Genomic DNA, 16,917 nt, shown 5'->3' on the forward strand with positions numbered 1-16,917 from the left:
CTTGGTCAACATCGGGTGGAATCGGGTAAACTGTGCGAACACGGCGGCCATTCCGCTCGGCCCATCATAACATCTAAGCCGTGTCCGTAACAACATATATATATATATACGTATATATATATATATATATATATATATATATATATATATATATATATATATATATATATATATATATATATATATATATATATATTATATATATATGCCACAATGCCACAATGCCACAATGCCAGGCGGACACAATGCCAGTGGGCAATAATTCCGCGCACCAGTGGGTGGCGCAGCGCGAATCGGGCCACGCCCGGAGCAAAGGCGTCACGAGGCGCAGGGTGGAACTGAGATACATGCCCCGCCTTTTGGCCGACCGGCCGCGCCCGGGGGCAAGTCGTGGCCTCGGGGCATATATGCGGGCTCAAAAGTCGAGCCCGCCCAGTGCTTACGTGCGAGCTGATAATAAAAGTGTTTTGGTTTGTACAACGCGTTGTGGCCTACCTTCTTGGTAAACGAGTTGTGTGTGCACAGCACCACACTGGTGACCCAGACTGGTTCAGCCATAGCTGACCCCTGAACGCGCCATGGCTACCAACGCTGTCGCCGTTAAACTCCCGGAGTTCTGGGAAGCACAAGCCGACGTTTGGTTTGTGCAGGCCGAAGCCCAATTCCAGCTCCGGGGCATCACGGCGGACGACACCATGTACTTTCACGTGGTCGCCGCCCTCGGGCCCGGCACTGCCGCCCGCGTCGTGTCCATCCTTCGCCGCCCGCCGGGCGCCCACAAGTACACGGCGCTCAAACGTCTTCTTGCCACGTTCGGGCTCACGGAGGCCGACCGCCCCGACCATCTCCTGGACCTTCGCGCCCTCGGCGACACGCGACCGTCCGTTCAGATGGATTACATGTTGTCCCTTCTTGGAGACAAGCGCCCGGATTTCCTTTTCTGTGCGCTTTTCCTCCGCCAGCTACCTGCGCAGGTACGGCTCACACTGGCCGGTTCGGCTATAACGGAACCCCGCGCCCTGGCCAGAGAGGCGGACAAATTTTTCGCGGCCTGCGACACGCGGCCAACGCATTGTGTTGCCGTAGTGGATCCCGGTGCGGAGGCTTCAGCGCCCGCTGAGTCCCTCGTGGCCGCTGCTACGCCTCGCCCACCACCGCCGTCACGGCCGACGCGGCAGCCACCACCGCAAACCTGGTGCTATTATCATGCCAGGTTCGGCCGCAAGGCCTGGGCGTGCCGCCCGCCGTGCTCTTTCGACGGGTCGGGAAATGACCGGGCCGGCGCTCACTTGCGGCCATGAGCGTCGGCCATTCCGGCAGCCTCCTGTTCATCACAGACACCTCGTCTGGTCGCCGTTTTCTGTGCGACACTGGAGCGCAGGTAAGCGTCCTCCCTGCCTCCGCGTCCGACAAGCAAGCCGCGGGCCGGGGCCCCGCTTTGCTCGCCGCCAACGGAACTCCCATCCGCACATTCGGGAAGCATTGCCTCTCGCTGCGTTTCGGAGGACAGCGCTTCCAATGGTCTTTCGTCACCGCCAGCGTGCCAATGGCCCTGCTCGGTGCGGACTTCCTTTGTGCGCATGGGCTGTTGGTGGATGTTAAGCGTCGACGTCTCGTCCAGGCCGAAACCTTCAGCTCGCTTGTTCGCTGAGCGGCTCGTTGAGCAGCTCGCTGAGCGGCTCACCAAGCGGCTTACCAAGCGGCTTGCTGAACGGTTCCGTCCCGGCGAGGTTAGTCTGTACGCTTCCGGCAGCGGATGAGTTTACCCGCCTCCTTGCCAGTTTCCCGGCACTCACACGGCCCACCTTTTCAGCGGTGGCCGTCAAACACGGGGTGGAACACCATATTCCCACCGTCGGACCACCGGTCTACGCCCGGGCGCGCTGCCTCGACCCCACGAAGCTCGCTGTGGGGAAAGCGGAGTTCGCCACGCTGGAGCGGTTGGGCATCGTACGACGCTCCAACAGCGCATGGGCCTCTCCTCTGCACATTGTGCCCAAGCCCGGCGGCGGATGGCGGCCGTGCGGTGACTACCGCCGGCTCAACGACGCCACCACCCCCGACCGCTACCCGGTCCCGCATATTCAGGACTTTTCCGCCCGGTTGGCGAAAACGACCACTTTCTCCAAGGTGGACCTCATCCGGGGCTACCACCAGGTCCCCGTACGACCGGACGATGTACCGAAGACGGCCATCATCACACCTTTCGGCCTCTTCGAGTTCTTGCGGATGCCTTTTGGGTTGAAAAATGCAGCTCAGGCGTTCCAGCGGATCATGGACAGCGTCTTGCGTGACTTGTCCTTCATCTACGTCGACCTGGACGACATCCTAGTCGCGAGCGCGTCCCGGGAGGAGCACCTGCTCCATCTCCGCACGCTCTTCGAACGCCTGGGCCAGCATGGCCTGATAATCAACCCCGCGAAGTGCCATTTCGGCGTCACCCCCTTCGACTTCTTGGGGCACCGCATCACCAGGCACGGGGCCATCCCTTTACCGGCCAAGGTGGAGGCGGTCAGGAGTTTCCCGCGCCCCCGCACGATCAAGGGGCTCCAGGAATTCCTGGGCATGGTGAATTTTTATCACCGCTTCGTGCCCCGCGTCGCCCAGCTCCTGCGCCCCCTGCACGAGGCCCTCCGGGGGAAGCCGGGCAAAGGTGACATCGCCTGGACGGAGCCGATGGCCGCGGCGTTTGCGGGCGCAAAGCTGGCCTTGGCCAACACCACCATGCTGGCGCACCCAGCGCCCGATGCACCAATCGCCCTCACCACCGACGCGTCGGACTATGTGGTGGGCGCGGTGCACGAGCAGTGGGTGAGTGGTGCTTGGCAGCCGCTGGCGTTTTTTAGCCGGCAGCTCCGCCCGCACGAATGCCGGAACAGCACCTTCGACCGCGAGCTGCTCGGGCTCCACCTGGCGGTCCGACACTTCCGCCATCTTCTCGAGGGCCGCCTGTTCACGGCCTTCGTCGATCACAAGCCCCTTGTTTTCGCGATGGCCAGGGTCGCCGAGCCGTGGTCGGCCCGGCAGCAACGTCACCTCTCTGCCGTGTCCGAATACATGACGGACATCCGCCACATCGCGGGTAAGGACAACCCGGTGGGGGATTTCCTTTCCCGGTCCGTCGCACATGCGGTCCACCTCGGAATCGACTATGCCCGGATGGCGGCGGACCAGACCGCCGACCCCGACGTCCAGGCCTTGCGGACCGCCGTCACGGGCCTCCGCGTCACCGAGGTGCCATTCGACGTCGCGGGCACTGCCCTCTTGTGCGACGTCTCCCTCGGCCGGCCTCGTCCCATCGTGCCCGCTGGCTGGCAGCACCCGGTTTTTGACGCCATCCACGGCCTGTCCCACCTGGGCACGAAGGCCTCCCAGAAGATTGTCGCGGCGAAGTTCATCTGGCATGGCCTCCGGAAGAACGTCCGCGACTGGGCCAGGACGTGCCTCACGTGCCAGCGCGCGAAAAGCCATCGCCACACCCAAGCCCCGTTGGCCCCGTTTACGGTGCCCGAACGTCGGTTCGACAATGTCCACGTCGACTTGGTGGGACCTCTGCCCCCCCCTCGTGGGGTTTCACCCACCTCCTCACCATGGTGGACCGCACCACCCGGTGGCCGGAGGCCGTGCCATTGGCGGCGACTGCTGCGGCTGATGTCGGGCAAGCTTTCATCGCCACTTGGGTTGCCCGGTTCGGCGCCCCCTCGGACATCTCGTCCGACCGCGGCCCCCAGTTCACCTCGGAGCTCTGGGGAGCAGTGGCGCAAGGGCTCGGCGTCAAGCTGCACCGCACCACGGCTTACCACCCGCAGGCCAACGGCCTGTGCGAGCGCTTCCATCGCTCAATGAAGGCCGCTCTCCGGGCCAGCCTCCGCGACGGCAGCTGGGCCGACAGGCTCCCCTGGGTCCTGCTGGGCCTCAGGATGGCACCCAAGGATGCCCTGTGCGTGTCCTCGGCGGAGCTGGTCTTCGGACAACCACTGCGGGTACCGGGCGAATTTATCCCCGACTCCACGGCACCTTGGTCCGCGGCGCAACAGCGCTCTACCCTTCAGGAGACCGCCAGGAGGTTCGCCCCTGTGCCGACGGCACACCACGGTTGCCCGTCCTCCCACGTCGCCCCGGAGCTTCGCATGGCGGAGTACGTTTTTGTCAGGCACGACGCCCACCGGGCACTGCTGTGGCCCCCGTACGACGGCCCTTCCGCGTGCTGGAGACCGGGGACAAGCATTTCACCGTGGACATCGGCGGTACTCCGGATCGTATCTCCGTGGACCGCCTCAAGCCAGCCCACCTCGACCTGGACCACCCCCCGCAAGCAGCTCTGCCTCCGCGTCGAGGCCGCCCCCCTGCGGGCAGACCCCCGGCACCCCCCATCCCCGCCGTCCCGCTACCCCCCAGCCCTGCACGCATCGCCAGAGGGCGTTTCGTCCGGGTCATCCGGCTTCCCCGCAAGCTCACCCTTCAGGTGCGTGGGAATTCTGGGGGGGCGCGTGTGGCAGACACAATGCCAGTGGGCAATAATTGCGCGCACCAGTGGGTGGCGCGAGCGTCTGGGCGTGGAAGCGCGGCTCGGGCCACGCCCGGAGCAAAGGTGTCACGAGGCGCAGGGTGGAACTGAGATACATGCCCCGCCTTTCGGCCGACTGGCCACGCCCGGGGGAAAGGCGTGGCCTCGGTACATATATGCGGGCTCAAAAGTCGAGCCCGCCCAGTGCTTACGTGTGAGCTGATAATAAGTGTTTTGGTTTGTACAACGCGTTGTGGCCTACCTTCTTGACAAACGAGTTGTGTGTGCACAGCACCACAATATATATATATATATATATATATATATATATATATATATATATATATATATATATATATATATATATATATATATATATATATATATATATATATATATATATTGTTACGGTCCGCGGATAAGGATGTTGTTTGCCGAGCGGAGGCTCCGCGGCCCTAACAGTTACCCCGACTAACCCGATTCCTGGACGTTGGCCGAAATCGCGCCACAGATATTCAATTTGGAAACCTCTAAAGCGACCGAATGTAAAGAGGAAGAAGAAGAAGACGTACGGAGGAATAACAGGTTTTATTAATTATTTACACAAGCCAAGGCAAAGAGAGCAGTTGGTTATATACAGAAAATGGAAGGAGCAGACACACAGTGAAATCATTAGTTTACCTATACAAGCTTAATTAATAAACCCCAGGACAACGTGAAAGACAGACGGATGATCACACTTACACGGGGAAATGCAGGCCGGAAGGAATGGCTTGGAGATGGGTGGCTTTTAGAGGCAAGGAAGGTTCAGCGGGTATTGGGCACGGTCGGGCCAGAAGGCACCGCCGTCAAGAAGCCGAGCTTTGGTCCCAAACTGCGCGGGCGAAGTTCCTTTTCCGTACTGCTGCCTCGTGCGCTCCTTGCGTTGCCCCGGTCCGCTTTTCCTGCAGCGCGGCACGTCTCACGGCGGCTCGGTCACACCTGCTCGTCTCCAGCGCATCTCCTGGACCCATCTCTGTAAAAGCGCATCCGCTTGGGGAGCGTCCCGCGGCGGGTTATATAGGCCCCGCCCTTCACCCTTGGCGAACCTCCCCCAAGCGTTCTCGCTCCGCCCTCTTAAGCCAAACCCCTCGTTCTGGGTTGGATGAGCGGGGCCGACTTACTCCTCCCCTCTATGACGAGGTGGAGACCCGCCTTTCTTCTTCGGCGTTACCTCGTGCGTAATGGAGTCAAATGCTGCAAAGTGGACGGCAGATGAAAATGCAGCAAAGTGCCTAAAGTGTCAATTGCAACAAAGTGGCAAACCTGGCACTTGGAAGCTGCCATGGGGTGTCGGAGGGCCTACTCTTATTTAATTCGGTGCAATGAAGAGTCAAACTAGTGGGAAACACATCCTTAGCCAACAGAGAATAAGGGACTAACTATTTAAAAGGATATATGGTGTCCTGTGTGTAGGTTTATGAAATTAACTAAGAGGACGAGCTGCGACCATTCTTTACATTACGAGGGTCAGTTACACACAACAAAACCATACTTTTCACATTCGTTACACTTTCTCAAAATTGGTACACTTCTCAAATTCGTTACACTTCTCAAATCAGTTACACTTCTCAAATTCGTTACACTGCACCCTCCTTTCTTCAGGCCCGTACTCGGGCCTACAAAACTTTAACTTAGTGTGACACGTAGGTGTAATTCCCTCTACAATTAACCTGACCCTGAGTGTGACAATTTTAACACACAAATAAATATGTCCCCCTGCTGCATTGCACCCTGCCTAACAGATTTGCGCCCACAGGATAACCGAATTACGGAATGGGTTTTCAAGCTATACATTTACGGTGGGGAGCATTATTTACAGTGACGTTATTTCTTATTTACAACGGAACCCAGGACCTGTGTTTTTTTTTTCTTATTAGGGAAACAAAGAGAATGAAATTCCTGTTGGGAGGGAGGAGACAGCACGCATTGCATCGATGCACCAGTACCAATAACACCAAAGCACCCAAAAGCACCCAAACGCACCAACCAGTGCACAGTCATTACTGTTTGCAATAAACACACAAAAAAAAACAACTGGTGGTGGTCTTCTCTTTCTCTGCTGGGCCGATGTTCTTCCCGATGTCTTCTTGCTTCATGCGGCCTACTTGGAAATATAAAAAGCACAAACCGTGTCCATTTTTATTTAGGGCCACAGGGGCCAACTAAGGGTGGTCCACCTGTTTGGCATAGGTGCCACCTTACCGAGGTCCGCAAGCAAGATTCCCTGGCCACTATTGCCGGTCTCCAACAGAGGTGCCCTGCCCCAGAACCTGGGGTCCATCAAGTGGTACTCGGCCGCAGAACAGCGGTCCATAAAGTGGTACATCAATGCAATGCATGCTGGTTGAGAGGGTCCTGGCACACAAGACGACCTCCGCACGCTCCCCTCAACACCCAGTGGCGCACAGTCCTCAGGTGGGAGACAAAAGGGGGGGAAAGACAGATGAGCGAGGGGTAAGGTCACAAGGGTACACATCAAACAAGGCAATGCAAGGCGAAGTGCGTATGGAGAGCGAAGTGAGAAAGCTCGTCCCTACCGTACGTCACCCCCCCCCCCCCTGTCACCTACTCTACCCTTGCCCTTACCCCATATTTACAAAATCTACACCTTTACAAATCCGTCGCTACCGTCACATCTTCCCCATATTTCCCCTACACCAAATTCGTCTCCACAATCCCTCTATCCAAAATTTGCCATCACCCAATTCATCATCAACCCTCATAAGGAGGAAGAGATGGAACATCAAGGCACAATGTCACACCCACGTCATGATGCGTCTCACATTCCAAACATTTGCATCAATAAAAATAATAAAAACCACCTGGCATGGTGTGGAGTACCTGTCACCTCAGGTGAGTGGATGCAGATGGTGCAAGGAGATTTTCATCCTAACTACTTTCTAAATGACATTAACACACTTTACACTACCCGGGGTCTTTCCCTGCCAATCCATTGGCCAACTTACACTATGGGTTCTAAAAACCAATTCCCATTGACAAAACTGTGGTGCTTCTCAATTTGGGGTCTCACTCCCCCGATTCATCTCCCGGTGCCCTTGCACAATTTCTGGGCTGAGACGTGTAGCTCTCCCAGCAGGTCTACCCACCTGCACACCTCCACCACTGTAGTTGCCACCCGAGCTTACCCAGCTCCTCACCCTAACCTAACGAACTGGGGAAGGCCCCTCCTGGCTCTGTCACCCCTTGGTGCCCTCTGGCACTGGGCTACCCGGGTCCGTCCTCCAGATCCTCGGGCCCCATCCACAACTACTGGCTCCCAGAGCCCACCTGCGGCCTCACCTGGCCGACATCCTCACAGTGGTGGAGTGCCCAAACCAACTACACACACTAACAGGCTACACGCCCAGCCATTTCCACAACACTAATGCACCCATCCAAATACCATTCTTTCACCCGCACCACAGATGCCAATATCCAACCACACTTTACCTGTTCCCTCTACCTAACACTTGCACTACCCGCCCCGGGTATTCGTGATGGGGGTCCATCCTTTCCCCATTCACACCTTCGCACCATCCACTCCACTCCATAGTTTCCACCATACTCACTCCACGACCATCCATTCCAATACTCCATATACTCCAGACCATTTATTCCATACACCTGTTCTCCATTCACCTGTAGTTGCACACCTGTGCAATCATACCTGGTGCCACCTGCACCCTCCTTCCTTCCTGGACCATTTGGTCAGCACAACTCACAATCACCTTCTCTCACTCATACACTGCTCCATACCCCTGTTCAGTTGCACACCTGTGCAATCACACCTGTTCCTTACACACTTTTCACAATACACTTCCAATCCTCAAACACACGGCATCATCTCATCTAACTACTCCCCTCTGAAACTTGCGCTTCCCCGTCGCCCCTTACATTATTGCGCTCCCTCGTCATTATCATCCAAACTAATCTACCTGCGTCCCCACTACAGGTATCATTGTCACTACCTAATCTTAACGTTACCTAATGTAAACTTCTAGGTCCCTACACATTATATCCTAACCCTCCCGGGCTAGTTTTCACTGCCAAACCCCATAAATCTAGTGCTCCTTTGCCCCCTTTGTGAGTGATGGTGGATTGGCCATCCCACCACATCGGGTATCTTCCACTACCAATTTTGCACATCGAATTTCAACAAATCAAAAATTTGCCAATCACTACCCATCATCTGCCAATCCTTACTGCCAATCATCAAATTTTTTGCTTTTCAATTTCGGGTCCAAACCACTATTCTCGTCACACAGTCTACTCACTAGTGCCTCTCGGTGCGCCAATTCACTTCTAAAGCTCGGCTTCGCACGGCCGAGCAATGAATGCGGGTTGCTTGGTGCCGGCGGCTGGATGCGTCCGGCATTAGGTGCAGGGAAGGAGGTTTACCCGGGCCGAGATCCCATGCACCACCTCGGCACAGAGCCGTCCAATGGCCCGATCTCGACCTGCCGGAACGTCTCAACCAAAAGGGGTCGCCATGACGACCATTCCTATCGGGCTGCCCGCTCCGCCTAGTGGAGCACGGACGCGGCCGTTCCGAGCGAGGCCCAGCGTGGATCGCGTACGGCGGTTCTTTCGAAACCGCCGTGGTTCGGATCCCCACTGGTCCTCGCGGCACGCGAAGCTGCTCGGCGCGCACCGAGGGCCCGATTCGGCTAAATGTCGTTCTAACCGCTAACCCGGTTACCGTCGATGCCTCACCTGCATGCTCACATGCATACGCTACCCCTTTCACCCTCACCGAGCTCGGTGTTCCAACGCCGCCCGTACACCCCGCATACTTCGTTATTGCACTCGTTCTTTCGCTCACAGACTTGGTCACACACCTGACCACCGAACACCTTGGCACACACTCGTCGTTCGCACACCTCACCAACACACCTCTTCGCGCCCCTTCCTCGGTCACCTCCTCTGTGACAATCACAGGTGTGCTCTCACTCGCACACCCAACCACTTGCCTTACTACCAGTTCCAGCGTGCATTCCCATACGCGTTCTACCATTCCAGGTGTGCATCCTTCCATTCCAGGTGTACATCCTCTCTCACCTGTGTCAGGGAATTGGTTGCTGAGACTCAAGACTCCAATGACCGGACACAGGTTTTACAAAAGGTCTGGTTTATTAACTGGTTATTCACTTCATTCCATTACCAAATAATACCGCTTAATTCAATGGACCAGGTTAACTCTTTTCGCATGGTCCTTCTCGTTCGGCCGATGTTCCTCCGCCACTCCCGTCGGGCAGAGGGTCTGATGATGAGTGCTCGTCCGTTCCGTCGGTCAGAGCTTCTGGTCACAAGTCTCCTTGACTCAACGTTTGCTCGGATTTATATGGACAAACTGGAGTTAATCCCCTGTCCGCTGAATGTTAATCCTTTCTCCGCTAATGCCCCGAGGTCATGCATGCACCAAGTCCTGGCATCAGCTCGCTCCCCTCCTGCTGTGAGTTCCGTTTACCAAACGATAGGGGGGTGCTCCAGCCAGGGGCTGTGACCAGGTGGACAAGAGATTACCATGTGCGTGCACATTCTTGGCATCCATTTACGAAATTGTTACCAGTCTTTAATCAATAAGTTACACTGAGTTACACTTCCACACCTGCTACAACCAACTTACGCTCTGTGTCACTCTTACTACTCTCATCTCCACACTCGGTCGCGCACTCACCCTTACTCTCGACAGCACACTCTTTCCTCATGCACCCGTCCGTTACACACCTTTCTCGCGCATCCTCTTGCGCACACTCTCTCGTTACTTCCTCCGTAACACTCACCACAGGCGTGCATCCTTCCTTACTTTTGACAGCGCACTCTTTCCTCATGCACCTGTCCGTTACACACCTTTCTCGCGCATCCTCTTGCGCACACTCTCCCGTTACATCCTCTGTAACACTTACCACAGGTGTACACTCTCTCGTTACATCCTCTGTAACACTCCCCACTACGCGCTTCCATGTGCTCCCTCGCACACGCGCTACGACCGACTCACTCTCGACAGCGCACTCACTCCTTGGCGCGCACTTTTTCCTCACACACCCCAGAGTCGGACATTCTCGCACACCTCCTCCTTCGCACACCGTACCTGTCGCACACTTCACCAATGGCCTCTCACGAACACCCGGGTCCAAATCAACCCCCAAGTCGACTGAAGCTCCCCTCACATCATATACATTTCCACGTATATCGCCACTCACCTCGGCACCTCGTCTCCGCACCTCCTTCGCCACCTGCAAACTCTTTATTTGGTTAGCGAGCACATCATCATGAGTTGAGCACAGACCTTGTACATAATCCATCACCTCCTCCTTTATCTCCCTCTTAGTTTCCGTCCGCCTCTTCTTAATTTCACTCACCCCCTCTTCCACCTTCTCTAATTTTTCCTTCACCTCTTTTATTTCCCGGTGCGTCTCCTCAATTTCATCCTCTAAGGCTACCTTGACCGTTTCTATGTGCGTCCTCACCTCCCGGTCCTTTGTCTCCATTACTTCTGTCACCTCGTCCAACCTCGTTGTCAGTCCCTCACGTACCATCTGACATTGCCTCTTCGTCGCTATCAAGTCGTCCTTGATGTCTCTTTGTGTCGCTTTTAACCCTCCTAGTACCGCAGTATTCCTTTGTACCTGCTCCACTAACTCCGTCTGTCCCACCGTCAGCTGTTCCACTTCCTCCGTCAGGTCCTCTATTCCCCCTTGTAACCTCGCCGTATTATTCCTCACCTCTTTCTCCATACGCTTTTCACTTCGCTTTACCTCCTCGCATACCCCTGAGACCTCCTCACTTACACCTCGTCGTATCTCCTCTTTCATCTCCTCCATCTCTTTTGTAGATGCCACCCTCATCTGTCCCAATTCATCCCTCTGAGCATCCAATTTACTTTCTAACCCGATTTTCACCTCCTCTATCTGGTTCCAAATCCGTTTGATTTCCCGGGCGGATTGCTCCCCTACTTCCTGCAATTTGTCGTCCATTGTGTTTTCTAATCCCCTTAACCCATTTTTCACCCCCTCTATCTGATTCTCCTGGGCAGCCATTCTATTTTCCACCCCCGTTAACCCATTCTTTACCTCTTTTATCCCATTGTCTAACCCCTCAAATTTCTTGTCTGAACCCTCAAATTTCTTGTATAAACCCTCAAATTTATTGTCCATGTCCCTGCTGGATTTTTCAGCCATTTTTTTCATATACCCCATCATCTGCGCCGCGAAGAGGTCCAATTTCCCCAGCGCTGCGGTCTCGGTTGTCGCAGCGCCGCCATTTTGTGCCTCCTCAACCTCGTGCGCGATGGCGCCATTTTGCGCGCCTGAACCCTCCTCAACCAAATTGCCAATGTTCTCCTCCTCTCTTTCCTCCACATACATTTCCCCGAGGTCCTGGGTCGATTCTACCCCGTCTATCTCTCCCACCGGCATCCCGTCGCCTTGACCAGCCATGGCGCGATTTCAAAATTCGGGTTTTGTAAAACAAAAGCAATTTCGGTAGTTTGTAATTTTGAGCGCGTTAAGCGCTTCAGGTCCGAATCCGACACTTCTGACACCAATTGTTACGCCAATAGTACAATTGGTGTTCCAAAATTTGGGCTAAATAAATTTAGTCCCAGGTCCGAATCCGACATTCCTGACACCAATTGTTACGGTCCGCGGATAAGGATGTTGTTTGCCGAGCGGAGGCTCTGCGGCCCTAACAGTTACCCCGACTAACCCGATTCCTGGACGTTGGCCGAAATCGCGCCACAGATATTCAATTTGGAAACCTCTAAAGCGACCGAATGTAAAGAGGAAGAAGAAGAAGACATACGGAGGAATAACAGGTTTTATTAATTATTTACACAAGCCAAGGCAAAGAGAGCAGTTGGTTATATACAGAAAATGGAAGGAGCAGACACACAGTGAAATCATTAGCTTACCTATACAAGCTTAATTAATAAACCCCAGGACAACGTGAAAGACAGACGGACGATCACACTTACACGGGGAAATGCAGGCCGGAAGGAATGGCTTGGAGATGGGTGGCTTTTAGAGGCAAGGAAGGTTCAGCGGGTACTGGGCACGGTCGGGCCAGAAGGCACCGCCGTCAAGAAGCCGAGCTTTGGTCCCAAACTGCGCGGGCGAAGTTCCTTTCTCCGTACTGCTGCCTCGTGCGCTCCTTGCGTTGCCCCGGTCCGCTTTTCCTGCAGCGCGGCACGTCTCACGGCGGCTCGGTCACACCTGCTCGTCTCCAGCGCATCTCCTGGACCCATCTCTGTAAAAGCTCATCTGCTCGGGGAGCGTCCCGCGGCGGGTTATATAGGCCCTGCCCTTCACCATTGGCGAACCTCCCCCAAGCGTTCTCGCTCCGCCCTCTCAAGCCAAACCCCTCGTTCTGGGTTGGATGAGCAAGGCCGACTTACTCCTCCCCTCTATGACGAGGTGGAGACCCGCCTTTCTTCTTCGGCGTTACCTCGTGCGTAATGGAGTCAAATGCTGCAAAGTGGACGGCAGATGAAAATGCAGCAAAGTGCCTAAAGTGTCAATTGCAACAAAGTGGCAAACCTGGCACTTGGAAGCTGCCATGGGGCGTCGGAGGGCCTACTCTTATTTAATTCGGTGCAATGAAGAGTCAAACTAGTGGGAAACACATCCTTAGCCTACAGAGAATAAGGGACTAACTATTTAAAAGGATATATGGTGTCCTGTGTGTAGGTTTATAAAATTATCTAAGAGGACGAGCTGCGACCATTCTTTACATTACGAGGGTCAGTTACACACAACAAAACCATACTTTTCACATTCGTTACACTTTCTCAAAATTGTTACACTTCTCAAATTCGTTACACTTCTCAAATCCGTTACACTTCTCAAATCCGTTACACTTCTCAAATTCGTTACAATATATATATATATATATATATATATATATATATATATATATATATATATATACATATATATATATATATATATATATATATATATATATATATATATATATATATATATATATACATACATACATACATACATACATATATACATATACATATATATATATGTATATATATATATATACTAGCTTGGCTCGGCTCGCTGCGCTTGCCTCACCAAGCGTCGATACTGAGGAACGGGCTTATTTTAACTGAGGTTAATGACTGTACCTGAGTTGCTGTGTTGTCATGATTTTCACCAATCATAATACAAACAATTATTTTGCACAAATGTATTTGTTGTGTTTGTGATATTACATTTTTATAGGCAATTTAGGTTGAAGATTTAGGTTGAATGTTTTTTTTTCAAGAAAGAACCCCTCCGCACATACATAGGGGAGGGGTAGGTGCAGACTGGAAGTTTGGGCCGATTACACCTCACCACCACGTAATTCAAAACACCTCACCACCAAGTAATTCAAAACACCTCACCACCAAGTAATTTAAAACACCTCACAGCCATAAAACACGTAATAAAAACACCTCACCACCACGAAATTAAAAACACCTCACCACCACGAAATGGAAAACACCTCACAGCCATCAAACACGTAATAAAAACACCTCACAGCCATAAAACACGTAATAAAAACACCTCACCACCACAAAATTTAAAACACCTCACAGCCATAAAACACGTAATAAAAACACCTCACAGCCATAAAACACGTAATAAAAACACCTCACCACCACGAAATGGAAAACACCTCACAGCCATCAAACACGTAATAAAAACACCTCACAGCCATAAAACACGTAATAAAAACACCTCACCACCACGAAATTAAAAACACCTCACAGCCATAAAACACGTAATAAAAACACCTCACAGCCATAAAACACGTAATAAAAACACCTCACCACCACGAAATGGAAAACACCTCACAGCCATCAAACACGTAATAAAAACACCTCACAGCCATAAAACACGTAATAAAAACACCTCACCACCACGAAATTAAAAACACCTCACAGCCATAAAACACGTAATAAAAACACCTCACAGCCATAAAACACGTAATAAAAACACCTCACCACCACGAAAGTAAAAACACCTCACAGCCATAAAACACGTAATAAAAACACCTCACAGCCACGAAATTAAAAACACCTCACCACCACGTCATTTAAAAACACCTCACCACCAAATAATACAAAACACACCACCACATAATTCAAAACACCTCATAACCAACTAATTCTAAACACCTCACCACCACATAATTAAAAACACCTCACCACCACGTAATTATAAATACCTCACCACCAATTAATTCAAAACACCTCACCACCACATAATTCAAAATACCTCACCACCACGTGATTCAAAACCACCACAACGTTATTAAAAAACACTTCACAACCACGGAAACAAAAGTTTGAGGGAGTCGTTAAGTGAGAACACAGACACTGCCCAGATGTGTAGATATATAGATAAATGACTGTACCCGAGTTGCCGTTTTGTCATGGTTTAAACCAATCATAATTCAAACAATTATTTTGCACAAATGTATTTGTGATATACGTGATATCACATTTTATAAACAATTGAAGTTGAAAAAATAAAAAATTCCCCAAAAAAAAAAAATTGGAAAATTTTTTCAAAAAGAATACCCTTAGGACATACCGACGGGAGAGATATGTGCATTCCAGAGGTTTGGTACGATTTCACAAAAGTTTGAGAAAGTAGTTCAGTGACAACACAGGACAACACAACACAACACAACACAACACAACACAGGACAGGACAGATGCTGCACAGATATATATATATATACTAGCAGAAGTACGAGGCGGGGGAGGGGAGGGGAACGGGGGGGAGGGGAGGGGGGAAGGGGAGGTGAGGAGGGGGAGGTGAGGAGGGGAAGGGGAGGGGGGGAGGGGAGGGGGGAAGGGGAGGTGAGGAGGGGAAGGGGAGGTGAGGAGTGGAAGGGGAGGGGAGGGGGGGAAGGGGAGCAGTCAGAAGTGGAAGCTCTTTTACAGAGAATTTATATCTTAAGGGGGAGGGGAGGGGGGAAGGGTGGGGAGCGGGGGATGGGGAGCAGTCAGAAGTGAAAGCTCTTTTACAGAGAATTTTTTTATCTTAAAGGGGAGTGGAGGGGGGAAGGGGAGTGGAGGAGGGGAAGGGGAGGGGAGGAGGAGAAGGGAGGGGGAGGAGAGGGGGAGGGGGGAAGTGTGGGGAGAGGAGGGGAGGGGGGAGGCAGGAGAGGAAGGGGAGTGGCTCACGTTTCTGAGTGAATGTGGCTCATGTTTCTGAGTTCAGTGTGATGCCGGTCAGGAAGAAGAAGAAGCCATACTACCAAATTCGTACACTTCTGCAATTGTTTGATTTATTTGTATTCAAATGTCTGGTAATTGTTTTGTATTTATTTATGCGAATGTGTACTTGTATATAACTGTCATTCATTTAAAAAGTCTTCGGCACTATCGAGGGATAATTTTTTTTTTTAACTCCAAAAAAACGAACTTTTTTTTTTCAAAATTAATTCCCCCTTAAAACACTCTCCGGCACTCACTGATGAACCTCTGAAAGTTTGACGAAGATCCGATCAACCATGTCTGAGAAAAATGGCACCACATGCACACACATTTGAACGAGATCAAATTTATGCTCTTACATGTATTAGCCCTCACATGAGCCTCGACCTAGTATACTTTTTTTTTTTTTAAGAATGAAATAAAATAAAAAGTGCCTTCGTTTTAGAATTGTGCAGTTTCACATTTTCATTTCAAATTCCACAAACCAAAGTTCGCATTCCAGTGCTGTATTAAATACTGGAACCTTACGTTTTCAACTTTACGTTTTTGGTGCTGGGACCTGTCTGCAGTTTGCAAGTAATTTAGATACGAATAGGTCTCGAACTGGACTTTGGATGTGGTGATGCTGTTTTGGTAAACATGCCTTTGCCAATGAGAGATTTTTTTTTTATCCTCCTCTTCTTTCACACAGACCACTAGATCTGGAAAAGTACAGCAGGAGAGAAAGGGAGCTAGAAAATCCGAAATACCTGAAGTGTGGTTGTGTAGAGGAATCAGGATGGGAAGAAGTATGTGCAGCTGGCTCTGCACATCCCTCGGATTCCGGGAGGAAGATTTGAAGAGTTGGTCAGGCTTTGTGCATCTACTCAACCGACCCACTGACCCTGCCTCGCTTGCTGTCTTTCGGATTCTCTTTGGTATGTTTGTGTCAACGTGGCTGATCTACTTTTCCTGCAGTTATATAACGAACCCATTGATCATAATTGTCTCCACCACCGAAGGTGGATGGAGGTTGTGTTTCCACCCCTGTTTGTTTGTGTTTAAGCAGAATATCTCAGAAAGTTAGGGACGGATTCAGACGAAATTTGGTGGACAGGTTGGGTATGTGACAAGGACGAACTGCTTCGATTTTGGTGAAGAT

At 52.0% G+C, this 16,917-nt stretch overlaps 1 protein-coding gene across 5 annotated transcripts in view; it reads left to right on the top strand.

The window, feature by feature from the left end:
- GGCX (gamma-glutamyl carboxylase) overlaps nt 1-16,917 on the top strand; it is a 74,881-nt gene that overhangs the window by 12,657 nt on the left and 45,307 nt on the right. For all 5 annotated transcript variants that reach the window (XM_078769820.1, XM_068097870.2, XM_078769821.1 and 2 more), the window contains exon 2: nt 16,468-16,693. In XM_078769820.1, coding sequence (XP_078625946.1) covers nt 16,555-16,693 — 139 coding nt within the window. In that variant the 5' untranslated portion in view covers nt 16,468-16,554. The remainder of the gene's footprint in view (nt 1-16,467; nt 16,694-16,917) is intronic.

The sequence above is a fragment of the Myxine glutinosa genome, chromosome 1 (genome assembly GCF_964187855.1).
Source record: "Myxine glutinosa chromosome 1, kmMyxGlut1.1, whole genome shotgun sequence".
NCBI classification, from domain to species: domain Eukaryota; kingdom Metazoa; phylum Chordata; class Myxini; order Myxiniformes; family Myxinidae; genus Myxine; species Myxine glutinosa.